Genomic DNA, 23,041 nt, shown 5'->3' on the forward strand with positions numbered 1-23,041 from the left:
GTATTGGCAAACTATTGGCCAAAATCCCTTGCATTTAAAAGCTTTTTCTTTTGTTTGTAAATATTTATTTTATAATAATGCTTAGAACAACTTTCGTATGTCATATGCTTTTCCTAAGGACGGTAGCACAATTGTATAATAATAGTATAAATAAAAATAATTGCAGTTTAATTACAGCTATAACAATAAGAGCAGAACATTTTAAATTAAAATATTAACACTTATCATTACATGAAATAATATTCACATTTTATACGAATCATCAGGACTGTATTTATTAGTAATACAGTAGCAGGCAAAATATCCATAATTGTAAAGTACAAAAATATAAGAAATAAAAATGTTGTAACATTTTGATAACACTAACTATCTTGCATGCCATTTGCATTGAGGCATTTTATACACAATGTTGAAGCTTATCAGCTTAACAGCAGATAAATGTTAGCTATTTTTTGGGCAACATTCTGTGAAGCTTCTTAAGCCCTTTTATAGGTGCTCTGTATTACTGTATTTGTGTACAATAAATTTTCAGTGCAAACTTGAGAAACTGCAAAAGGTTTGACTACCTTTGACCTAAAGCAAAAGAATTTAAATATTACGAAATGCTTATATAAAAAAAAAAAACTATTATTTTTTCTTAAATTTTAGCTCAATTTAAAAAAAAATATAACCATGTTTTACAGAACCAACGATTTTAATTAATTTATGATATTATTAAGTGGCCGCAAACTATTTGTGTATTCTGCGAATAAGCAAATTTTTAGTATGCCTAAAATTAACCGTTTGTATATTTAGCAGCAATATAACAAACAGATGTTGACCAGCTAATTAGAATTAAATCAAGAGAGAAAAACTGTAAATACGCCAAAACTTTTGATTACTTGATTTTAATAAAGTCACATACAAAAAAATTATATATTTTCTGCAAATTGTTTATATTTTAAAATTTTTATTATTACTTTAATGACTGTTATTATTCATCTTTTGCATTTCTTTAGTATTTCGTATTCATATGTGCGTGAAGAATATCTAAGATATGTCTCGTGGAATTAAAAGGAATGAAAAATACATTATATATATACAATAATGAACCTATATGTTTTTGAAAAAGCTGCAGTTCACTGGGTTTCAAAAATATTCAAACTGATAGTGATAGATATTACCAATACCATACAATTAGAATGAAAGGGCCAAATTGACATACGGAGTTGAAAGTAGATAATCTAATTGTACAAAGCAAACCATATGCAAACTCAATTAGGCCCAAAAGCAGCAGCAGCAGCAGCAACAGTAAAAGCAGCAGCAGTAGCAGCAGCAGTAGAAGCAGTTTAGTAAAGCATTTACACCAACAATTACGAGGCGGCATGTGGAAACCGAACGGTAGTCGGTCAACACCTGCTGCCATGGACATGGGGCATGTACGAGGGGTTGGCAACTCTGGTTAGGTTAGTCGTGCGTGCGGCTGCAGCCTTTGACTAAAAATATTTAGACGCTTGAAAGCATTCGACAAAGACGTTGCAAAAGGACGCCGACCGGGTCAGGACTTGAACTGGCAATTAACTAAAATATAGCAGCATTTTGGCACGTCTGCGTGTGTGTGTGTGTGTGTGTGTGTGTGTGTGTGTGTGTGTGTGCGTATCTATGTGTGCGTGCTTGCGTATGTATGTCAACTGTTTCGCACGAACCAGACGACCATTTTATCTGACCGGCCAGGTCAAGCATCAGTTCATTTTATTGACATAAATGTTTATGTTTATTTGTCTGTGTTTAAGCATTAATGTTTATAGTATTATTGTTGCTTCTGCTGCTGCTGCTGCTGTTATTGTTGGTGTTGTGCAAATAAAAACAGCAACAACAACATCACTGCAATATGTGCTTGTGCACATAACAAAAGTCGAGTGTATTCATACTTATTACAAGTGGTTGCGATACTCGTTTTGGCATGAATATCTAATGAGATTATTGCACGGATATAATTAAATGTATTTGTTTTTAAAATTAAGTATCATGTAATTATATTAATTTTGTAAAAGCAAATAGCCGCACATGTGTGTGCCCATTTGTTAATGACAAGCTGCTTAAAGCCATTTAATGCAAATAGTTCACGCAAAATTGTAATAAATGAAATTCGCAAAAAGACACACAAATAACATGTGACTAATTTAAGGTCTGAACAGAAGCTACAAAATTAACTAACAATAAAATTTAATTACCTGTTACACATAATTATTATACATTCTTTGCTTTATTTATAAGTAAATTTATTGATTTTCATATATATATATTTAACTACACTTTATATATGTTGTAACTTTTTTAAGTTGTTGATTTAAATGTGTCGAACTTTATTAAAGCAAATAATGAAACTTATTTCAAGACTCACGTTTAAAAAGTTCAAGGGGTTGCAAAACTTGAAAAGCATATAAAAAGCTTTGTACTTAAATTAAATGCTGGTGAAAAGCTTTCACATAGATGGGTGGGTGTACGTGCTAGTGCTTTCACCTCTTCTAAATATTGTATAAGACTATATAAGACAGAAGGCTTAACATATTTGGAACATAGATGTTAATTAGTCTTATTAACATAAAACAAAAATGCCACGATTTCATTTAACTTAAATATATTTATATTGAAAATGCATTCAAAAAAAAAAGACTTTGCTTATATGTAAATAAGATAGTGAAACAAATAAATGCCGATTGTGCTCATGATACATTGAGAAACAAATAGGTTTCCCACATAAGAACATAATTCTCCACCGATTATTCCTTGGCTGTTCATGCTGATCTAGAATATATATATACTTTATGGAGTCAGAGATGTCTCCTTGAATGCTTTACACATTTCTTGGCACAATTATATAAAACTTACTTTTGAACGTATTCTTGATAAATTGCTTATTAATTATTAAAATAAGTTTATCCAATTGTATTAACTTGTTTATAACAATACACTTAACAAATACTAAGAATCTTTTGATAAAGTTTATTTTATAATTATGTATGTATGTATCAACCTTTTAAATATAACGTTTTTAAGGTTTTAACTTGCGTTAAGATCAACCAGTTAATTTATTAAAAGTGCTGAAATCTAAAATTTACAATAATTTCTCTTTCATGTTCATTAAAAACACAACATGCTGAAGCAACAAGATAGTTCACTTCGTCAACAATTTTTAGGAAATTTTCAAAAAAAAAAAAGAAAAACTTGCACATTGCAGCGGAAGCAGAAAATCAAAGATTACGCTTGGGCTTCAACAATTAGACATTATTCCTATTGAAAAGCGCTAATTATGCGCAAATAATAAAGCATACTTAGCGGCGCACGCAGGACACACATGCAAACGGGCAAAAGTGCGAATATTGCAAAAAAGTAAAAGCAATGCGTAAACAAAAGATGTGAAGGGAATCACCAGCGAATGTGTGTGGAATTTCGGGCTTAATTACACAGCAATTGGAGCTCAGCGAAAGGGAGAGTTGCCAAAGAAGTTGGCCAGAGTGTTGCCAGGTGGCAAAAGTTGCCATTTGCAGTGTGCCAAAAACCAAATCAAACATAATATTCCAAGAAAACAATGTACGACTATGATATACCCAAGCAAAATATAAATATTCTGCTTAAAGTAAAGCAAATAGTAAGAGTTTTAATATCTTTGAAACCAAGCTGTAAATACTTTCAATGAAATAAATGTTCGTTACTCATATGTCTTTAATCTTAAATCAAGCTTTAATGTGCTTTTGAGTGAGCTTTTTAAATTTTGACATATGCATTGAGCTTTTGAATAATGATTAACATACTTAATATCTTCTAATCTTTTTACAAAATCTTCTAACTTGTACTATCTTTACATTAAACTTACTTAACATTGCTGCTGCAATTTTAAAAAATAATTTATCTCTAAATCTAGATTTATGTCGAGCTATACTCTCCTAATACTTTCCTTAAGTGAGCTTTAATTTTTTATTTATAATATTATAATTGTCTTCATTCACTTTTTATATCATTTTATTTAAAATTTTTTTGTCTGTACTTATAACTCTTATTTTTATCGACAAATTCGTCTAGTCTGATTGACCTATCTTTGAACATAATTTATGATTGTAAATACCCATCCTGACATCAAAGAGTGCACACGTAGCAATAGCAACAACTACCTATGCTTGTATATGTACGCGCCACGTGCATACGAAAATGTTACGCTCTGCACTTTATGAATGAAACATTTACTATTTCATAGCTTTTGGCCAACCCCCCCGCAGCAACAGCAGCAACAGCAGCAGCAGCAGCAAAAGCCGGCGCCAACACCATGGCGACTGCCCAACGTTGGGCTTCAGGCCATGCCACCGGCTGCAGCGACCACCGACGCCCGCGGCGCCACTTGGCAGCCCGCAAGACACATGCGCAGCGCCAGGGCCAGTGGCACAGCCAGAGTCGGAGACGTAGTCGGAGTCAGCGCCTGGCAACATTTGAATTTTGAATATGAATTTTGACACTTGATTATCAGCGGCGTTCGCAGTTCGCGGCCAGTTGTAACTGTGTGCAGACGCGTCGACACGACGGGGCAATCGGAAAGGAAAACTTTGCGAAAAGCGGAAAAAATAAATCCACGTTAGTGCAGCGGAAACTCTTTGGCCATTTGGCAGTGAAAGTGGCAAAAAGAAAGTTAACTTTAGTTTACTTCACAATTCGCACTTCAGTTTGCAGTTCGGTTAATGTGAAACTCAGCGTGGAATATGAAAAAAGGCTTCGTTCATGTTTTGTTAATTCTACAATATGTGTGGCCAGGCAGCGCGAGTTTCTCAGAGTTGAATAATTGTAAGTTAAATTTTTATATGAAAGAGATGAAATAAGTATAACTATGTTTTAACATGGTTAAATGTACCTAATTAAAATGAATCCATTTCGTAAACAATAATATTAAACAGGCTAATAAACGATTCATTCAACTTAAATAAATATGTGTAGACGGTGAAAAAAAAGTGAAGTCAATTTTAATCTCATAACTAATTAGAATTTTCTGTTGAAGTTAAAACGGGGGATCGTTTAATTTAAAAATAAAATAACTAAATTGTTTGAAAACTATTTACGTTACTTAAGTTGCTTTCATTTGTTAATTTTAAATCGATGGAAGCAGCGTTCGAAATCTGTCAGGAATACATTTTTTATATTAGTGTTGAATATACCACATTCGCATTTACATATCTACATATCATAAGCACATGTAATTTTATTCAATGCTATCACAGAGAGGCAGGCAACAATTTCACTTAAATGTATACAATAAACCTACTTTGCTTTGAGAATCGCATAGAGAGGTAACAGCAGGAAAGCTGGAGGCAGATAAAAGAAATACAGAGAAAAATAACAACGGAAGAGATAAAAGAAGGTGTCATTTAAAGAGAGGAAGAGATAGATGAGGGAATCTTTTCATTCATTTCTTTACAACATGATTTGATCTAAATCAAGCCTGACTTAAAGTCATGAGAATCGCATAGAAAGCCAATATATACTCTCAAAATTCGCCTTTTGAGTCCGATAAATTTGAACCGACTGTCCAAAATGCCTACCACAAAATATTCAACAATCGTGAGCAATATGCAAGCATAAAAGTTGTCTGTCTACAGAATTTTCAGGTGTTCAGCTAATTGAGAACATTAAACCTGCAAAATAGCTACCAAAAATGCTAACGAACTACCATAAGAAAAAAAAAACATAGTTAAAACAACAACAAAAATACGGCTGGCGGTACTAACGAGCGGAAGTCCAACGGTTCCCTAAGTGAATAAACTGTGGCCAACATGTATCGCAGTGAAGAGGCAGCCCAACACCAACAGCAACGGCGAGCGACTTCCGTTTCGCTGGGTCTACAAGCCCGCCGAAAAATAAGGGAAAAAAGGCGAGAAAGGGGAAAGCTTGGGCTGGTAAAGCCCGAACATAAAAACGAAAAAACAATGCAATTTTACTTAGGTTGGCAGCAAGAATTGATAAATATATCAGAAATTGTTGCTTAAATCAATGTGTCAAGAGCTGAAAATGCAAATAAACATAGAAAATATTGGCAGGCTCGCCGATGCACGATAAGAGGAAGAAGATACGGCTGATGGTTGCCGGGCAGGAGGCGGGGCAAGTACTCGACTGCAGACAAACAAAGCGGAAAGGCGACGCTTTTTTCGACTTCCCATGGCACTTTGGTGTTTTTTCAAGTATTTTCTTATTTTTTTTTTATGTTTAATATTGTATTTTTCTTGTTGAGGTAGTGTACAGGGTTGTTGAGGGTTTGGAATAGGGGATAGCTCGACCAACTGCAGCGTTTTGGCAGACATTGCGTGCGCTGACGTATTTCGTTATGCGATTTCCTCGCTTGCATTTCACCAAAATGCCAGGCAGCTGGAGTGTCTAACAGACAGGACATTCACTTTCCGTTTCAAGTTCAACGGTGTGAGAGGCATGCAGTCGCAAACCTGGCCAGCAGCTAGTTGGCAACCTGCGGTGTCTGCTGTTGTGTACGACCAGCCATTGATAAATCGCACAGCAACGACGTGTAAATAAAACAAATTAAAATTGAAAACGTAAACGAAAATGAAAAGGAAAATAAACACAATATTCGCACTTGAGCAAATCAAATAAAATTAATTACAAATCAATTTACTAGTTTAATATCAATGTGACTTAAATTTACTACTCGGTTTTCTTTTAACAACAATAAAAGCCATAAATAATGGAATAAAAATAATAATACAATAAAGAAAATAAATATGGATAACAATTCGTTATTTGGTGGTGTTAATAAATAAAACAAAATAAAATTAATAATAAAATAATAATAAAATAAAATATTTTTAATGTCTCTGAAACACAAAAGTATAAAAGTATATCCGGCAACTTTTATCAAATTTGTTTAATATTTGTGTAAAATAATAATTCATACAAAAATATGTTCATTTAATAGTAAAGAATACAAATTTAAATATTTTTATGTGTCAAATAAGTTTGAACCTCTTCAATAGATCTGAGACATATAAAACAAAATCCCAGCAAAAATACAAAGCTGCGTATATATGCAGAAAAAATTAAAAGAATATTCAATCAATTTCAGACTTAAGAAAACTTGTTATAAGAGAGAAATTAATGTACATAGGGTTTTCTATTTTTTGCTGTCAGAAAAATGTACCTTAAACTAGTTTTAGCTAAATACATAAAACACATATTGTGCACATAATTATTCGAAAAATATTTGCAATTTCTTTCTTCGTACTTTCTTCGTTTTTAGCTTCGTTTCTTTGCTGTAAAAGCCAAACCAACAAAACATTTTGTAATCTACCAGCCGTAAAGTTAGCCGCCAAACTTTGCCAGACATAAAATGCGCATACATACATAGGTGTGCGTGTGTGTGCGTGTGTGTGTGTGTGTGTTTGAATGCGAGTTAATATGGTAAAAACTGTTTAGACGCTGGAATGTTTCAATATGCAAACATGCAATAGCCAAATTGCAATAACAACAGCCCGAAACGGTCCAAACAATGGGCGTCTTTGGTCGCCAGTTGAACAATTGGGGCCGAGCCGAGCAACGTTTGCCCCGCACACAAACATAATCGCAAATTATAGGCTATATGGCATGGCCTAGGCTCCCTTGAAACTAGTTGGCAACGCACACAAGCACACACACTCACACACACACACTCACACACACACCCACACTGCAAAATGGGCAAATAAAAAGGTAGCGCACTTATTTGCCGCCGTTTTACATTTTTCCAGGTATTGTCGGGAGACTCTCTCTCTCTTTCTCTCTCACCCTCTCTGTCTCATTCTCAATTTGCCGTCTTACTCTCTTCCAGCTTTTACATTTTTTTTTTTGTGCATTTTTTCGGGTTATTATTTGGTCATAATTGTAATTTAGGTATTTGCTGTGTGAGGCGTCGACGAGCCGCAAAATCATGCTACTTGTTAGGCATGTGATGTGATTTTTTACGGCTACCCATTTTGTGGGCGTGATGCTTTGCCGTTATGGCCGTCAAGTTGACGCCACAGTTTGTGGGTCCGTTCTAACGAGTTGAATGCGGGCGGCTGCCCTTAAATTATCAGTTAGCCTCAAATGCGACGCCAAAGTTCCATAAAGTTGACGCTCTTAACTTTCTATGATATTTGAAAAAATTGTATACCAAGAATTGCAGGCAAATGAGTGCAGTCATTCGTAATTATTTGATGCGACAATTCTTTGACACTTTTCGATTAGTTAAAAGTTTTTATTTCATTTTAATATTTATTTATTATAATTGGTATCGAAATAACTTCTAGTCTTTTATATTTACAATAAGTATATATATGTTAAATAGTAAGAAATGCAGAACTTAAATAAAATAAAATGAATAAATAGAATTTTTGTCTAAATTTCCTAAAACAAATTTCAATATAGACTTTTCAGTGCATAAATTGCAATATTAATTTTTGATTATTATCATTCTATTTATATATTAAGCTTTCACGCAAACTTCCCCCAAAACAATATCGTGTTAAATGCCGCAATTTCAGATATAAATTTGAATTTATGGCAAAATAATAAACAAAAAAAAAAACGCAAAAACTGAGCAATTCAACTGCTTAGAATCTCGCACAGATGAGCTCTAAAATTTCAAAAATTCTTTGATTTAATATCTAAAAACTCAGCACAGTCAGACCCAAAAATACGCTAGCAAAGCAGCTGCAAATGCGCCACCACAAAGAAAATGAATCGCATCTAAAGAAATGTTTCGGACACATGACAAGTGCAAAGACCAAACTAGGAGAGGCTTATCATTTCGGCTGGGTCTTTCGTTCACCCTCAAAAGCTAATTTAACTAATTATTGGATTATTTGCCAGGCGCAGCATCTTTACATAATAAAATTTATGAGCGTGAAAAAGGGCAACAACAACATTCGCCATAGCTGGACGGGCATCTGGAAAAGTTTAAAGTATTTCTATTCTATTTGGGCTGTTGACATTTTGCAGGCACTTGCACAAATGTAAAAAAATAATTATCGCGCCCAACTGTGTGGATTAGATATGATAAATGAGAAGCTGACATTTTTTTTTAATCTTATTATGAAACGAAAGTAAATTGGGCTAAAATATGATATATTAAAATAACATATTCCTAATTGCTTAAAAAATCTTCGAGCTCATAAAAGTCCAAAGGCTTTACCTTGATTTATTTTATTAAACTACCTTTAAATACTATTAAATATTCAATTATATATAAGCATAAGCTAACCCATCTCCATTCAATTACCAAATGCCACATTCTGACATTTGTAAGCCCCATAAATCCCACCCTTTTACCAATCGGAATGCAGAGCTTCGTTATGCTAGCGCCATTTAACACCCTAATGGGGCAACATCGTAAATGTCAGGCACTTGCTCTAAGCCAACATTTTCTCTTTGCCAGCGGATCCGAAATTTAGTGGGCCCATTAACAATGTTACGGTGCCCGTGGGACGCGATGCGCTGCTCACCTGCATTGTGCACGATCTCGTTAGCTACAAGGTGGCCTGGCTGCGCGTGGACACCCAGACCATATTGAGCATACAGAATCATGTCATCACCAAGAATCATCGCATCGGCATCTCCCACACGGAGCATCGCATTTGGCAGCTGCGGATACGCGATGTACACGAATCGGATCGCGGCTGGTGAGTAAAATACGATTTATACACATGTTTCATATTCAAATATTAATTTAATCCTTGGCAATGTTCCAATGTATAAGCTTCGCCCAACTACTTTTTAAAGCCAATAATAATAATAAAATAGGTAATAAATCTGTATATATTATTCTCGAAGTTGCTTGTCAAATTTGCTGGCCCTAGCCTTGCAACCCAAAATATTTGCTAAATATATTGATTATCGGAAACATTCTCGTACTACACAGAAACAAGGATAATGTCTTATATCAACATACGGTCGGACACACTGCAGATGCTGACCGAGAGCAAAACCACTTTACAGAGTCAGGGATGCTTCCTACTGCCTGTTACATACATTTGCATTTTACTTTAAATAGGTTCAAGGTATACCAAAGGGTTGCAAAGCACATTATTGCCAGAACTATATATGTATATATCCAGGTTAAATTTACATTATTAATTCAATTTCGACCAACCAAAAAATAGAGTACTCTTATAATAAATGTAGCGCTATGATTAAATCTTTAAAGCAGTCGGCTTTATCATCATTAAAATGAGTTTGTAGTTAACATAATTGCCAATGCCATCATCAAAATGCCCAAATGGTGAATTGGGATTACTGAGAAACGAAATCGAGGAAAAACAGTGAAAACTGTTTTAGTAAAACATATCCTTTAAATGCTTTACCTGTCAAAGCAACGTTTGTTAAACCACCAACCTGACGAAGACAACGTAGCACAGCTCTGAGCACTGTCTTTGTCAGGTGTGAAAATCTACTGCCGCATTGCCAAATCCCTTACCATAATCTCTTCAGCCCCTATGGAAGCTAACACTGCCATTCAGGCGTCTCTGCACAACGATCCAGCCTGGCGCTGTGTGGCTGGCATCGCAAAGCTTCGTGGAGTCATCTGAGAGTGGGTCCTTGAGAGATTTAGTCTCCGGCCTTGTTGCTTGAGGTTTCTCAGTTTTAAGCTGGGTCTTTAGATCACTTACTTGCTTCTCTAGTTCAGACACTTCGGATTGCAGGCTTGCAATTTCCTCATTCTTCTTCTTACTTTCATAGCTTAACGTATTATTTTCAGCTTTTAACATATCCAACAAATGTTCATTACTCTTTTGCAGCGTTTCAATTAATTTGCTTTGATCTGTCAATTGTTTTTCCTTGCTCTCAATGATTTCAACTTTATTGTTAACCAATGTTCGCAGCGTTTCTTGCTCAGTTGTCAGGTTTCTCAAAATGACTTGATCGGAATTTTGGTTTTTTAATTTCGTTATTTGTGCCTCCTTTTCGAGCACATTCAATTGCAATTGATTAATTAGCTCGTTTTTTGTTGCTATCAAATCGTCCTTCATGGCATGTTGTGCTTGCTGAACAGTCATATTTATTATAGTCCGCTCTAGTTCATGGATCTTATTCTGTAGCTCCACAAATTGCTGTTCCTTGGAGTACACCTCGACTGCGTGCTGCAGCAGAGGCTGCACTATCTTATAGCAATACGTTCCGCATTGTGTTTCGATTTCATTTGATGAAGTGCAATGCTAAAATTCAACACAACACATTTGAGCATATTTGCCAGAAGAATTCTAATTACTTGTCAAACTCACCGACAATTGTTCTCTGCCATAATTGGTCTCAATTAGCACAAGCATTAATAACACTCGCATTTTATAGGTATTTAATGAGGCACTTTCCAAACGTTTTTCAGTTGAGCTCATTTGCAACTGAATTTGTCAATTCATTGAGCAAACCCTAAAAGCTTTTGATTAAAATTTCGCATTCAAATTCAGCTTTTATTACGCGATAATTTGTCTGTTATCAATAAATGGGGCTTTCTTTGACATTTGATCTTGATTGTAGAACAAGCAAAACGAACACTGAATACCCTTACAAGCAAACAAAATATTTATAATATACTTCCATATCTACATGATACAGTAAGTTTATGAAAGTTTTGATAAAGCAGGAACCTTCCTGTTAGCCAAAACAGCTGGCCAGTTTTTGGCCAAACAAACTAAAAAAAAAAACGAGAGAGTAAGCATATTTGAAGATCTTATACCTTTCTAGATATTTCCTGTTTGCAGATATGTGAGTATTGTAAAGCTCTTAAATAGTCGGTTTGAATAGCTATTTAGTTCGTTCCGATGGGAACTATATGATATATAGTAGTCCGATATGGCCGTATATAGAAAAACGGACCTATGCAAAGCTTCAAGATGAGAACCTTAAAACTAAGAGACTTGATCGCATCGAAACTCTGCTCCTGTACTGATCAGGAATGTATATACTTTTTGTTATACATTTATAAAAAGATTGTATATACATTTCATAAAAAGATCATTATACCCTCTACAAGGGTATACAAATATAAAAAAAATATATATATGAAATGAATGTTTGTCAAAATGATTATCAAGCATTAAATCCAAGCATACACAATATAGAATAATTAAAAGCTTAAGATCTGCCCCCTCCGGCCAACTAGCACCTCTTCCCACTCTGATTTTGCATATGAGGTTATTAGCTTCTAGAGCTATTCTTTATAGCAAACTAAAAATAATCTTATATAACTATTATGTGAAAATATATGAAATTAGAAAAGAAGAAAACATTTATTAATATGGGTAAAAAATTTGTTGTTAAATATAGAATATTATGTGGCTGGAGTAAAGAAATGGCAAGTGATATAATTTGCAATCCACGCGATAGACGGGTGCACACATCGATATGTTTTTAATATTGTTCAAGAACATGTATTTAAATATATCATATACTTTGTATATCTATATAAGATTGCCTTAGCGGAACACTCTCACCGAAAAGAAGCCCTCTACTGAGATCTATCAAGAAGAATAACACATGGATATTTGAAGATATTCCAATTAGCTTGGCTTAAAATTCGACAATAAATATAAAAAAAAAGCATACAAATTTGTTATAATAATAAAAAAAGAAATGCTTACATTGTATTTATGAAATATATATATAAAATATATAAACACATTTGTATACATACAAAAATTTAAAGGTACATGTGCCAAATAAACACGGACCCTATGAAGAGCCAAATGGGCTACCTGGACGTGGTTGTGCCGCCGGACATTGTCGATTACCAGACCAGCCAGGATGTGGTGCGTGCCAGTGGCCAAAATGTGACGCTCACGTGCAGTGCGACGGGCGTGCCACAGCCCACAATCACCTGGCGGCGAGAGGAGAATGCGCCGCTCTGGCTGCCAACTGACGATAACGAGCAGGAGCGCGAAATCTACAGCCTGGAGGGCCAAAATCTAACGCTGTGGCAACTGCAGCGCGCCCACATGGGCGCCTACCTGTGCATTGCCTCCAACGGAGTGCCGCCAACGGTCAGCAAACGCATCATGCTGGTGGTGAACTGTGAGTACTGTGTGGACACTCGGTTCTAGCGTGGTTTAATAGCAGCTGCTCCTCGACAGTTGCGCCCACCATTTGGACGCGCTACGATACCATCTATGTGGGCCTGGGTCAGAAGTTGACACTGGAATGCATTAGCGAATCGCAGCCCGCCTCGATCAATTTCTGGATCAAGGACAAGGAACTGCTGCAGGGTGGCACCTACGATTCCATGGTCGTCGATCATGTCCATCGCATCGTGATGCGACTCACGCTGCGCCCGGTCACCAAACGGGATTTCGGTGAATACAAATGCATTGCCAAGAATGCACTGGGCGAGACAGAGCGCAGCATAACATTACATCGTGAGTGGAAATGGACTTTATAGTGTATCTAATATAAGTGCTATATTTGTTTGCTCTTTTCTTTGCAGATAAGGCCAAAAAGCACGTGCAGCACTCGCATCAGACATCAACACGCGACAATCAGTTTATTGTCATCGAAGGTAGCTTCGGGCCCTTAACTATTTGAATTTGTCGTAACTTTAATATTCCTTTAATATTCCTTTTCAATCCCTTTCAGAGTATATTGCCAATAAGGCTTCCAGCAACGTATTACTTGACATTGGCTGGCGCACATATATTATAAGCTATGCGTGTATCATCATCTTGAGTTATGTCAATAAAGTCTTTTGTTCGTAAGCAATCAACAGATTTCTTTATATGGAAACCAAATAGTATTCTTTGACATATATTAAAGGTGGATATATTAAAAGTATTTATAAATACTATTTTGCAGTTTTTTATTTTATATTCTTTTACGGAATTCTTGATACCTTCTCGTGTGTATCTTTTTTAAAAAATTAAAATAATTGTAATATTCTTGCATTTTAACTAAGAGTATGTGTACTCTTGTCTAGAAAGCCAGACTAAGATTTACCCTATAAAAAAACACCAGCCTCACACCACAGCAAAAATAGTCGTCCGTAATTAGCTTCGGAGCTTACAGTCCGATCTTTCCATAGACTCAACTCAAACGTGTGTGTTTAACAAAGCGTAAGACATTCTTCTTAAAGTTTTTTTTTCATTTTAATAAATCAATGCAATATTAAATTTATCTTTGAGTATAGTTATTAGTTATATTTACAGGTCTCGCAGTAAAATTGGTTTCCACATAAATTTGAATCTGTTTACGAAATTTGGACAGAATATTACAAAATGTATGCGTCTTCCTTAAAACATTACTTACGCTTTTCTTCTTAACAAATATATATCTATATAGATATCGTCTGAGATGACCTTTTCTAAAAGTTACTTCGATTTGGGGAATCTTAGTAAACTTCCTAGAAATTGTTTTTAGAGCTTTTTATAAAGCTAATTTTTGATTAGATTCTTGCAAATGAATGAACTTTAATATTTTTGCAATCCTTGAACATTTTATGAACTTAAGTGCTGGTGCATGCTTTCTTTTAGCTTATGAGTTTCAAAAATGTTGGGGGATCAAGCTTTCGATTAGCCTTTTTCTGGTAATATATAACTTAATATTAACTGAAAAGTAAACAATCTTTGGGGGAAGAAGCATCAGCAAAATCTAACAGCTTTGCAGAATAATATTCAAAAACAACGATAAACCCCAAAAACGACTCGAAGGAACTGATCAACTGATCAAAATAAAGAATCAATTTCACTTTGTAGCTGCTTCAGATATTCGGATATAAATTTTTATGGTGCGTAGAAACAAACTACAAACTGAAATAGTGAAAATATCGGGCTGGTTTTATGGTGAACTCAATTCCAGGAGATTTGGGACTCTATGCTCCCTATGAAGAACATTATCACATTGATCTAATACTATGAAACATGATCAAGTTATTAAAACAAATATTATTATTCACTTGTATATTAATTTTAATACTAGAAATCAATAGAATCTTTGACGAGAGAACGTGGTCTCCTCCAGGGCTTATAGGTTCAAATTGATCAATTAAAATATCATAGAAATATACTCCATGCCACATTTGCAAGAAACCAATATACCCTTCCTAGCCAATTATCAATTCAGGGCAGTAAAACTTCATATGCTTTAAGAAAATATGAATGAACATTATGTACTCACGCGCTCTCTCTCTCTCTCACTCTCCCTCTCTCTCACGCGCTCTCTCTGGGATGCAAAAGTGCGCCAAAAGTAAAAAAGCTTTGCACTAAAAATTACATTTTACCACTTATTCAACACAATTTTCACTACTATCCTCATATGACACAACACACAAACTGAGTGCGTTAGGCACAGTAATAATATTAAATAATTGTAATATCAAACAGGAATTTAATTTATTTAAAACGATTTTATACACACACGCACAGAATACGACCGACCGAAAGACAGACGCGCACAAACTAAATTGCCAAAATACACTCGCGACCACGCTAAGCGGCCAGTCTCACTAATACAATAACAACTGAGCGGATAAGCGCTTTAGACCCACAACCGATATAACGGGATCAAAAGCATTACGACCAATAGCGTGCAAGCACAAGCTCGCTCTCTAGCGCAAATCCAAAACGTCAATGCTAGTGAACGGATTTTGTGACTGCGTGAGAAAATTTCCCATGCTTAACAAAGCACACCGTCTTGATAAATGCCCTAACAAGATAAGGCATGTTGACTGTTGCATTCAAACTAATTTGTATATACAAAAAAAATGACATAAGGGACAATTAATTAATATTAAGTTAAAAAGATTTTCCAATATATAATATATAGAAATACGTAAAAATGTTCTTTAAAAAAAAAGCTATTTCTTTTTTCGATAAATTCTTGCTAGTGTTATATGATATAGTTGCATCTGCTATCGTAGATGTCTGGAAAAAATTAAATAAAATGTTTTAATTAATTTTAAAAAATGATTGCTACTATATATTCCATATATTCCAACTATTTATTGATTAAAGGAAATAAGAAACTAAAATTCTTTGTTGCTAAAAAAAAAAAAGAAGAAATATTCAGTTTTTTTTCGAGTCAGTTTTAAAGCTTGACTTTAATTGATTTTTTTTTTATTTAAATTGTCTTGCCTAATTTAGTTTATTGTTTTGACATATGCCAACAATTTCTTACAACACGGAAAAGTAATTTGCATTAGGACAATTTTGCAATCCATTAAAAAATAATAGATTTCAATTTGTATCTTTTACACTTAAATAGAAATAATTTTCGCGTTTTTCTGTGATTCTTCAGACAATTTTTCATCTAACAACATTCACTTTGTTACATTTAAAATTACCTACAATTGGGTTTAGCTTATGTATATACAATTGTTTTATAGATTGAATCGAGTAATTAGCTAAGACTTTAACGCTTATTGTAGATTGAATTGAACTAAAGTGTTTAACAAATTGTGTCAGGTAGTTAAGCTAAAAGGGGGAAGTTACGTAAATTGTTAAATAAATTAAAGTTATAAATATATGCATAGACAGATATATATATATAAATATATATATCTATATTCTAGCTATGAGCGTGTCGAGGTAGGCTGAACAATCTTTGTTAGTTGGAGTTGCTTACAAATAAAGTGTTTGTGTGAGTGTGTCGGTGTGTGTGTGTGTGTGTGTGTGTGTGTACATATATGCACTAAGCCTAAATTTCAAATCTTAAAACATTTACAGCGTCATAGTGCAGTGGTCCCCCCATTTATCTGCTTCAACTTGAGCTGCCATGCCCATTGGCCAGATTTGTGGGCGTTGCGGCAGCTTCCATGACAGGCACTTCAATGGCCGGCGGCGGCGTGGCACCTTTGGCCTTGGCCAGCAGCTGGCGCTGCTCGTAGATCTCGTTGACCAGCTTCTTGACAAACGGATGATTGAATTTGCCCTCCGTCGAGTCAAAGAATTCCTGATGCTTTAGCAGGCAATTGTCGCGTTTCTCATACTCAAACGCCTGCATGACCATATCCAGGCGATCCAGATCCTTGACAAACTTGGATTCGGCGCTCTGCGCATGCTCGTATTCCTATTGCGACAAAATGCATCATGCATTAGTTTGGCTATAGCTGAACAGTTATGTGTGTATCCCAACTCACCTCGAAGAGTTCCATGATGCGTTTACCGCGCGGCTCAATCAGCTTGCATATATCCTCCATGGCCTTGAATTCCATGGCGCGCTTCTCCTCCTTGGATACACCGCAAAATGGCGTTATGTCGCCCACCAGACTCTCGGCCAGATCATGCACCAGCGCCAGCTCCATGCAGCGTATCTGGTTCAGACCCTCGCTGCCGTCCAGCAGAAAGGTCAGCATGCTCATCCGATACATGTGACCCGAGATGGACTCGCAGTCATTGACGTCCCGCAGCACCCAGCCGGTGCGTTTGGTGTGCTGCCAAAACAAATGAACCAAATTAATAAATGCTAATAATAATGCTAATAATAAATATCAATAGCAATAAACAAATAAAACAATCATAAATGTATTATTCTCGAGTTGCATTGCATTCAGAAACTAATCTTTGGGCTTTATAATAATATCTTGGATTTTAGTAAAGTAAATTAACGATTTACATATCTAGCGTGGCCCTGAAGTAGCCTATATATATATTTTATACTTATATATAACATGAGCCGCAGCTTTAGAGTGGATTGTTATCAGCAGCATTAGCTTATCGTATCTGTTATTTGCCCACATCAGCAGCCACTCGCATTGTTTTATTGGCGAAGTAATAAAAGCCTTATAAAATATATAAGTACGCGTACTTTTATGCCATCTAACCATGCCTATTTACTATCATTTGGCAGACATTTTTGCATAATAACAATGTTGCTCGAGTATTTGCTGATTAGGCACATGGGTCATAACGTGACTTTCATCTAGTAAGCGCCCGGCAATTGTAGATAAAACCCATGCGAGATAAGTTGCATTGTTAATTTGAATCACAGAGTCGGGCGGAATTTAATTAAATGCAAATTCAGGAAGTAGAATGTGGCCAACATCTGTGCACCTTGTTTATCGCTTGCTTCTATAAATAAACCCTTTTATTGATCAAATAGCAACAGCCCAAAGGCCCCCTTTCGCATATGGGTTCAAGTTGAAGGTTGGTCGACCGAAAAGGGGAGGGTTGTCGACGATGTCACCGGCTACGCTGTCAGTGTCTCGCTCTAACTGTCTCCCCTCTCTCTCTCTCTCTCTCCGTGTCCCACTCTCTGCTTTTCTTTTTAGTTAGACAAAGTGCCTGAAATCTGAATTGTGTGCAAGAGCGGCTACTGCAAATTGCAAATATTACAAAAAAAAATTTTTGGCATTTGTAAAAGGCGTCACACTCAAAAAAATAGATGAGTATGCTTCCAATGGAATTAAATGGAATAAAATAAAGCATTAAGAAATTGGATTAATTTCGTTATTTTCTATGAAAACGCTGAATACAATGGGCAAAGGTTTTATGAGTAATTCACGTAATTAATATATAATAACATATTTCATTATTCAGGGCTTTAGAAATGTAACCTGATAAAAAGAATTACTTATTTTGCATTGCAAACAATTAGTTTAAGCAAAATTCAAAATAAATATATTGGAGTAATATATGTCTATAAAAAATGCAATATAGCACCTCTTCATAGGGTATTTGATCTTCGAAAAAACTGCATCGTCTCTCTACCATAATATAACATAACTATTTACTCTATAAATCTAAGAAAAAAAGAAATTCATGTATTCAACCTGTTTACAGGGCATTTTCTAGTCGTCCATTAATTGTATTCATTGTTTCTTTGCCTTCTGAGTAACCCAATATTGCGATTACGTGTGAGCTCTTATATATTTTATAACAACAGCTGCTATTCACAGACGCAGCCAATTCCCCAAGCCGCCCTTCACCCCGCTGAGGCGCACAGCTGTTCTCCTTCTCTCTATCTCTCTCTATAGATATAGATATATAATATGCAAAGATATATTTCGAAATTGTTGAAGGCCAAGATCAAAGTCACAAGTTGCGTTTTCTTCTACGCTCTATATATTTTCTTAATAGATTTTTAGCCAAGTACATATATATATATATGAGATATGAATATTTTATTTGCCAAATCGCCTTGCAAATGTTTATATATTATACAAAATCTGCCTGTCTCAGCCATTTCACAAAGTTCCAAATAATTTCACATAAAAACAAAAAGTATTTGTTTTTTTTTTTTAGTGCTCACGTGAGCTATTTGAAACTTTGGCTGAATCGCTTTTGCGTTTGAAAACTGAGCTCAAAGTTCGATTAGGCGAATTGTCATTGTCGAATCGATGTTCGATTAAATTGCATGCGACACTTCGATAACGCAATGCGATTCGAATTCTCTTGAACCTCATTTGTCATATTGGAATTATCAATTATGCTGATTAGATACCGCAAACAACTGTGGAAAGGGGACGCAGCGGTGCGGGGAAATGGGCGTCAACTTGAGCGTGTGGCAGCTGGGATATTGCGGTTTGTTTGTGTTTCACGAAAATAGTAATAATAATAATGAGTGCATTCGCGCGTGTCCAATCAAATAATACCCTATACCAAGGTCCAAGCGAGCTTTGTTCTGAACACAAAAATTGCAATCGATATATGTCTAACAAAGTGGCGAATTAATGGATTAATTACAATAAATATTGTTCCAAGTTAATATGCCCTTTTAATGGTTGCAGGGTATACACAGTCCGTACATACGAAATGCCCAACCGCACACACACAAAAGCTTCCATTAAAAGAACAATAAAAGCAAAACATACCGCAAAAAAAAAGCTTTGTATATCTATTTACATATCTGCTGTACAAAATCTCGACCGAAAGACTGTATATATCTATTTTTCACAGACGAGCATTTTTGTTGGATACACAGAAAGGAAAAAGAAGAAGAAAAAGCAAAACAATAAATTTTGCATTGTTTTCGCTTTCAGAATTTCAAATCGAAATAAAATTACGTTTGCTTTTCAGGTCAAATAGATAAATTTGTATATGTTTTGTTCAGGTAAAAACTATATTTTATATAATGTTATTTTTTGAAATGGGCATATTTCAGTAAATTAATTTATTTAGCCTGTAAATTTTCTGTTTTCTTGTGTTTTTTAAATATTTTCAACAATTATTTTTCTTGCTTTTAGTACAAATTTTGTCAGCCCAGCTGATGTCATTAGACATTTTGTTACATGCAAATATTTTCAATTTTTTTTTTAACATTCAAAAAAACTTTCACGGTCGAAACCTCAAGTTTTCGAAATCGAAAAGCACAAGGCCTGCCACCGCCCGCCCGCCCACACACTTTCGACAATTATGTTAGCAAACGGAGCGAGGAGAAGAAAAAGAAAAAATAAAACTAATCTCAGAGTCACGCGATTTTGTGTAGGCGATAAAAACATTCGAAAAATGAACCGAAAATTACAAAACAAACAAAAATAAAACAGACGAAATATATAGCAAGGGGGAACGGGCGAAATCACAACAGAAAAAAAAAATCAGCTCCTGGCTTTGAAAAATCGATGCGTAGCCCTGAGAAGGCGGCAGAAGAAACAGGTTTGTTTTTTTCTTTTCGGTTTTCTTTTTGTTTGCACTCACTTTCAGGTTTCCAATGAGCTCCATAAACTGCAGAATGTCTGCGAGGCCTGTGCTGAAGCAGGGCTTCTTTCCCGCACTGGAGGCTGCGTCGTGGCAGGCGGCGCCGTCGCCAGCAGCTGCCGCAGCAGCTGTTATGCTGCTGCCTTCGCTGGTGGAGATTTCCGCCTGGAGGGGCTCCGCTGCCAGTGAGGACATGGCAAACTTTGTGGTTGTCTGTTGTTGTTGCTGCTGCTGCTGTTGCTGCTGCGGATGCGAGGATTTGGCGTTATTCTCGCTGCGCTGCGTGTGTAGCTGTCGCTGTATGTCCTGGCTGCGCTGCTGCACTAAATTGCGTATAAATTGCTTTGATAAATTGACAAAGTGCGCCGACTCCGAATTCGATTCGCTCGAACAGCAACCGTGCGCTATCGAAGGCGAATTGTGACTGACGCTGTCGCTGAAGTTGAATTCGCTTGACGGCGCTTGACTAGATTGCTTTGGTATTGCTGTAGTTGTAGCTTCAGCTGCCGCCGCTGACGTCACGCCGCGTGTGCTCGCGACGCTGCCGCTGCTGCTGCTGAGTTGCCTAAGGAACTTGTATAGATCAGCAGCGCCACCTACGCTGCTGCCACCTGGCGACGCTGCGGCTGTCGTTTTGATCAATTGCTGTAGTGAGAACATCGTGTGAGCGTAATTCTAGGACTGTGAGCGAGAGCGGCGAATTTGCAGTTGAGTGAGCGCGTGATGTTTAGCTACAATGTTGTGGTCGACGCAAACACGTGATGTATGTGTGCTAAAAGAAGAGAGAGAGAAAGAGAAGCGCGAGAGGGAGAGACAAAGAATTATTAGTTTGTTTATTGCCAGCACAAATGTGAATACAAATGAATGTGTATGTATGTATGTATGCAAGCATGAATGCAGATTTACATGAGCACATCTGCAATATAATATATGTAGTTTTTTCAGGCATCGCTTTCTTTATGGGGTCATACTGTGCAGTGAACAGCAATTTACAGCTAGTTTTTTTTGTTTTTTTGTATTTTGCGAAAAAATCAGTTTTTTCTGGAATTTTCAAGTTTAGATCTATGACAATTCACGGAATTTTTGTTAAACACATTTAATTTACCGGTTTTTACTAGTATTCAACTTTAAATTGTATTTGCATAACGTTTAGCTATAAATTTAATAAAACAAAAATCAATTTGTAAATAAATATGCGTTACATTTCCTATTTGGCTCTGGCAACAACATAATAGAGCGAGGGCTGTTCAAGCAGTAGATGGCTTTTTTTTAAATATGTGCTCTTATTATAATAAAAGTGTTATTAAATTTCCAAAATTTTCTTCTGATAAAATGTGTTTTAAAAGAATAATATCAAAGTAATTTATTATTAGTTGTATGAATATAAAAAAAAAATGGGTTGTTTAGAAATCTGATTGCATTAATAATTTAATAAAACTTGTTCATCATTCATCAACAAATTGCTATTGTTTTCTACTAGTTGCACTGTAGCTATTTAAAATTCCCTAAATATTAAGATTTGGAAAGTGAAATTTCCCTGCATTTACAAATTTCCCTGGCAGCAACTTTGGCATATTCATAAGACGGTTCACAACTTTTGAAGCAGCCCGAGCGCGTCAGACATTACAAGCAAATTTTATGTTGATTGACGCGGGCGAATGATGTTTACGCAATATTTGGAATTTGGCACACAAAAAAGTCGCTGACACAAATAAACAAATATTTGTTGTTTTTATTGTTGATTAAAAGCACAATTATTGGAATTTAACAATTAATACGCTTATCTTATACATATGCAATTGTATGTGTGCACTCATTTTTTTTTGTTTCATTTTGTTTGGAGGTTCTATCACCAACCTTGCAAAAGCGGCTGCCCCAGACTTGAACTTTGTTCTGGGCGAGGGAGGCGAGGAAACGGCAAGAACCGACGGCTCGCGTGCGCCTTGTGACTGCGGCGGCGGCACTTCAAGGTGACGCTGGCGTATGTCGGTCGGAGGGGGGGGCTTTATTGTTATTATTTTTGTGTGGGCACGTAGGCAAGAGCTCTGCCGCTGCTTAGCTGTAAATGTTGACTAACGGAAAATGCGGTCGCCACAGCGGAACTTTGAATTTGACAATGGGGCAGCGACGGCGACGGCGGTGGCGACAATTAAAAATATCACTAAGCTAATACAGACACACACACAAACACACCGCCATACACACATGTACACAAGCGAAATTCATGCTACTTCTTCATTATGTTTCGGGTCTTATTTCTATGCACTTGTCTTTATATCAAGGCAACTCGGTTGTTAATTCACGTACGGCTGCAGCAGCCAACGGCTAACGGTAAAATTTTCACTCGCCTGTCGCGACTAGAATTATTTTCTTTTAGCAATTGCACAACAAATGATTTTTGGCAAACTAACTCGCGCGGCGCCGCCGAGTAGGTTCGCGTCGCT

The 23,041-nt window shown here is 36.0% G+C and overlaps 3 protein-coding genes across 6 annotated transcripts in view; 1 reads left to right on the forward strand and 2 right to left on the reverse strand.

The window, feature by feature from the left end:
* Positions 1-15,719, reverse strand: part of DIP-kappa (Dpr-interacting protein kappa) — a 156,345-nt gene extending 140,626 nt beyond the window's left edge. For 2 of the 3 annotated variants that reach the window (XM_070209515.1, XM_032437531.2), the window contains exon 1: positions 15,142-15,719. The gene's annotated coding sequence lies outside the window, so the exon portion shown is untranslated. The remainder of the gene's footprint in view (positions 1-15,141) is intronic. The other variant, XM_070209514.1, reaches the window with a different exon arrangement.
* DIP-iota (Dpr-interacting protein iota) lies at positions 4,512-13,727 on the forward strand. The gene is made up of 6 exons (XM_070208954.1): positions 4,512-4,812; positions 9,422-9,665; positions 12,686-13,050; positions 13,110-13,391; positions 13,460-13,531; positions 13,609-13,727. The coding sequence occupies exons 1-6, from the start codon at positions 4,731-4,733 to the stop codon at positions 13,725-13,727; spliced, it is 1,164 nt and encodes a 387-aa protein (XP_070065055.1). The 5' UTR covers positions 4,512-4,730.
* A 423-nt stretch (positions 15,720-16,142) lies between the features above and the next one.
* Positions 16,143-23,037, reverse strand: LOC6633988 (uncharacterized). 2 transcript variants are annotated; one of them, XM_015169870.3, is made up of 4 exons: positions 22,455-23,037; positions 20,598-21,369; positions 17,102-17,395; positions 16,143-17,031 (listed from the first exon to the last, which is right to left on the reverse strand). In XM_015169870.3, the coding sequence occupies exons 2-4, from the start codon at positions 21,255-21,257 to the stop codon at positions 16,723-16,725; spliced, it is 1,263 nt and encodes a 420-aa protein (XP_015025356.1). In that variant the 5' UTR covers positions 21,258-21,369; positions 22,455-23,037; the 3' UTR covers positions 16,143-16,722. The 2 variants fall into 2 exon arrangements, with proteins under 2 accessions (XP_015025356.1, XP_002057852.1); XM_002057816.4 differs by having other exon boundaries at positions 22,905-23,028.
* Between the last annotated feature and the right edge of the window lie 4 nt (positions 23,038-23,041).

The sequence above is a fragment of the Drosophila virilis genome, chromosome 4 (genome assembly GCF_030788295.1).
Source record: "Drosophila virilis strain 15010-1051.87 chromosome 4, Dvir_AGI_RSII-ME, whole genome shotgun sequence".
NCBI lineage: Eukaryota > Metazoa > Arthropoda > Insecta > Diptera > Drosophilidae > Drosophila > Drosophila virilis.

Excerpts from the sequence above, each read along its gene's own strand:
- DIP-iota (XM_070208954.1), top strand. The coding sequence starts at position 4,731 with ATGAAAAAAGGCTTCGTTCATGTTTTGTTAATTCTACAATATGTGTGG. Across the intron at positions 9,666-12,685 it reads CACGAATCGGATCGCGGCTG|GTACATGTGCCAAATAAACA; the intron begins GTGAGTAAAATA and ends AAAAATTTAAAG. Across the intron at positions 13,392-13,459 it reads GCGCAGCATAACATTACATC|ATAAGGCCAAAAAGCACGTG; the intron begins GTGAGTGGAAAT and ends TTTTCTTTGCAG.
- LOC6633988 (XM_015169870.3), bottom strand. The coding sequence starts at position 21,257 with ATGTTCTCACTACAGCAATTGATCAAAACGACAGCCGCAGCGTCGCCA. Across the intron at positions 17,396-20,597 it reads AGCTCATTGGAAACCTGAAA|CACACCAAACGCACCGGCTG; the intron begins GTGAGTGCAAAC and ends TTGTTTTGGCAG. Across the intron at positions 17,032-17,101 it reads GCATCATGGAACTCTTCGAG|GAATACGAGCATGCGCAGAG; the intron begins GTGAGTTGGGAT and ends TTGTCGCAATAG.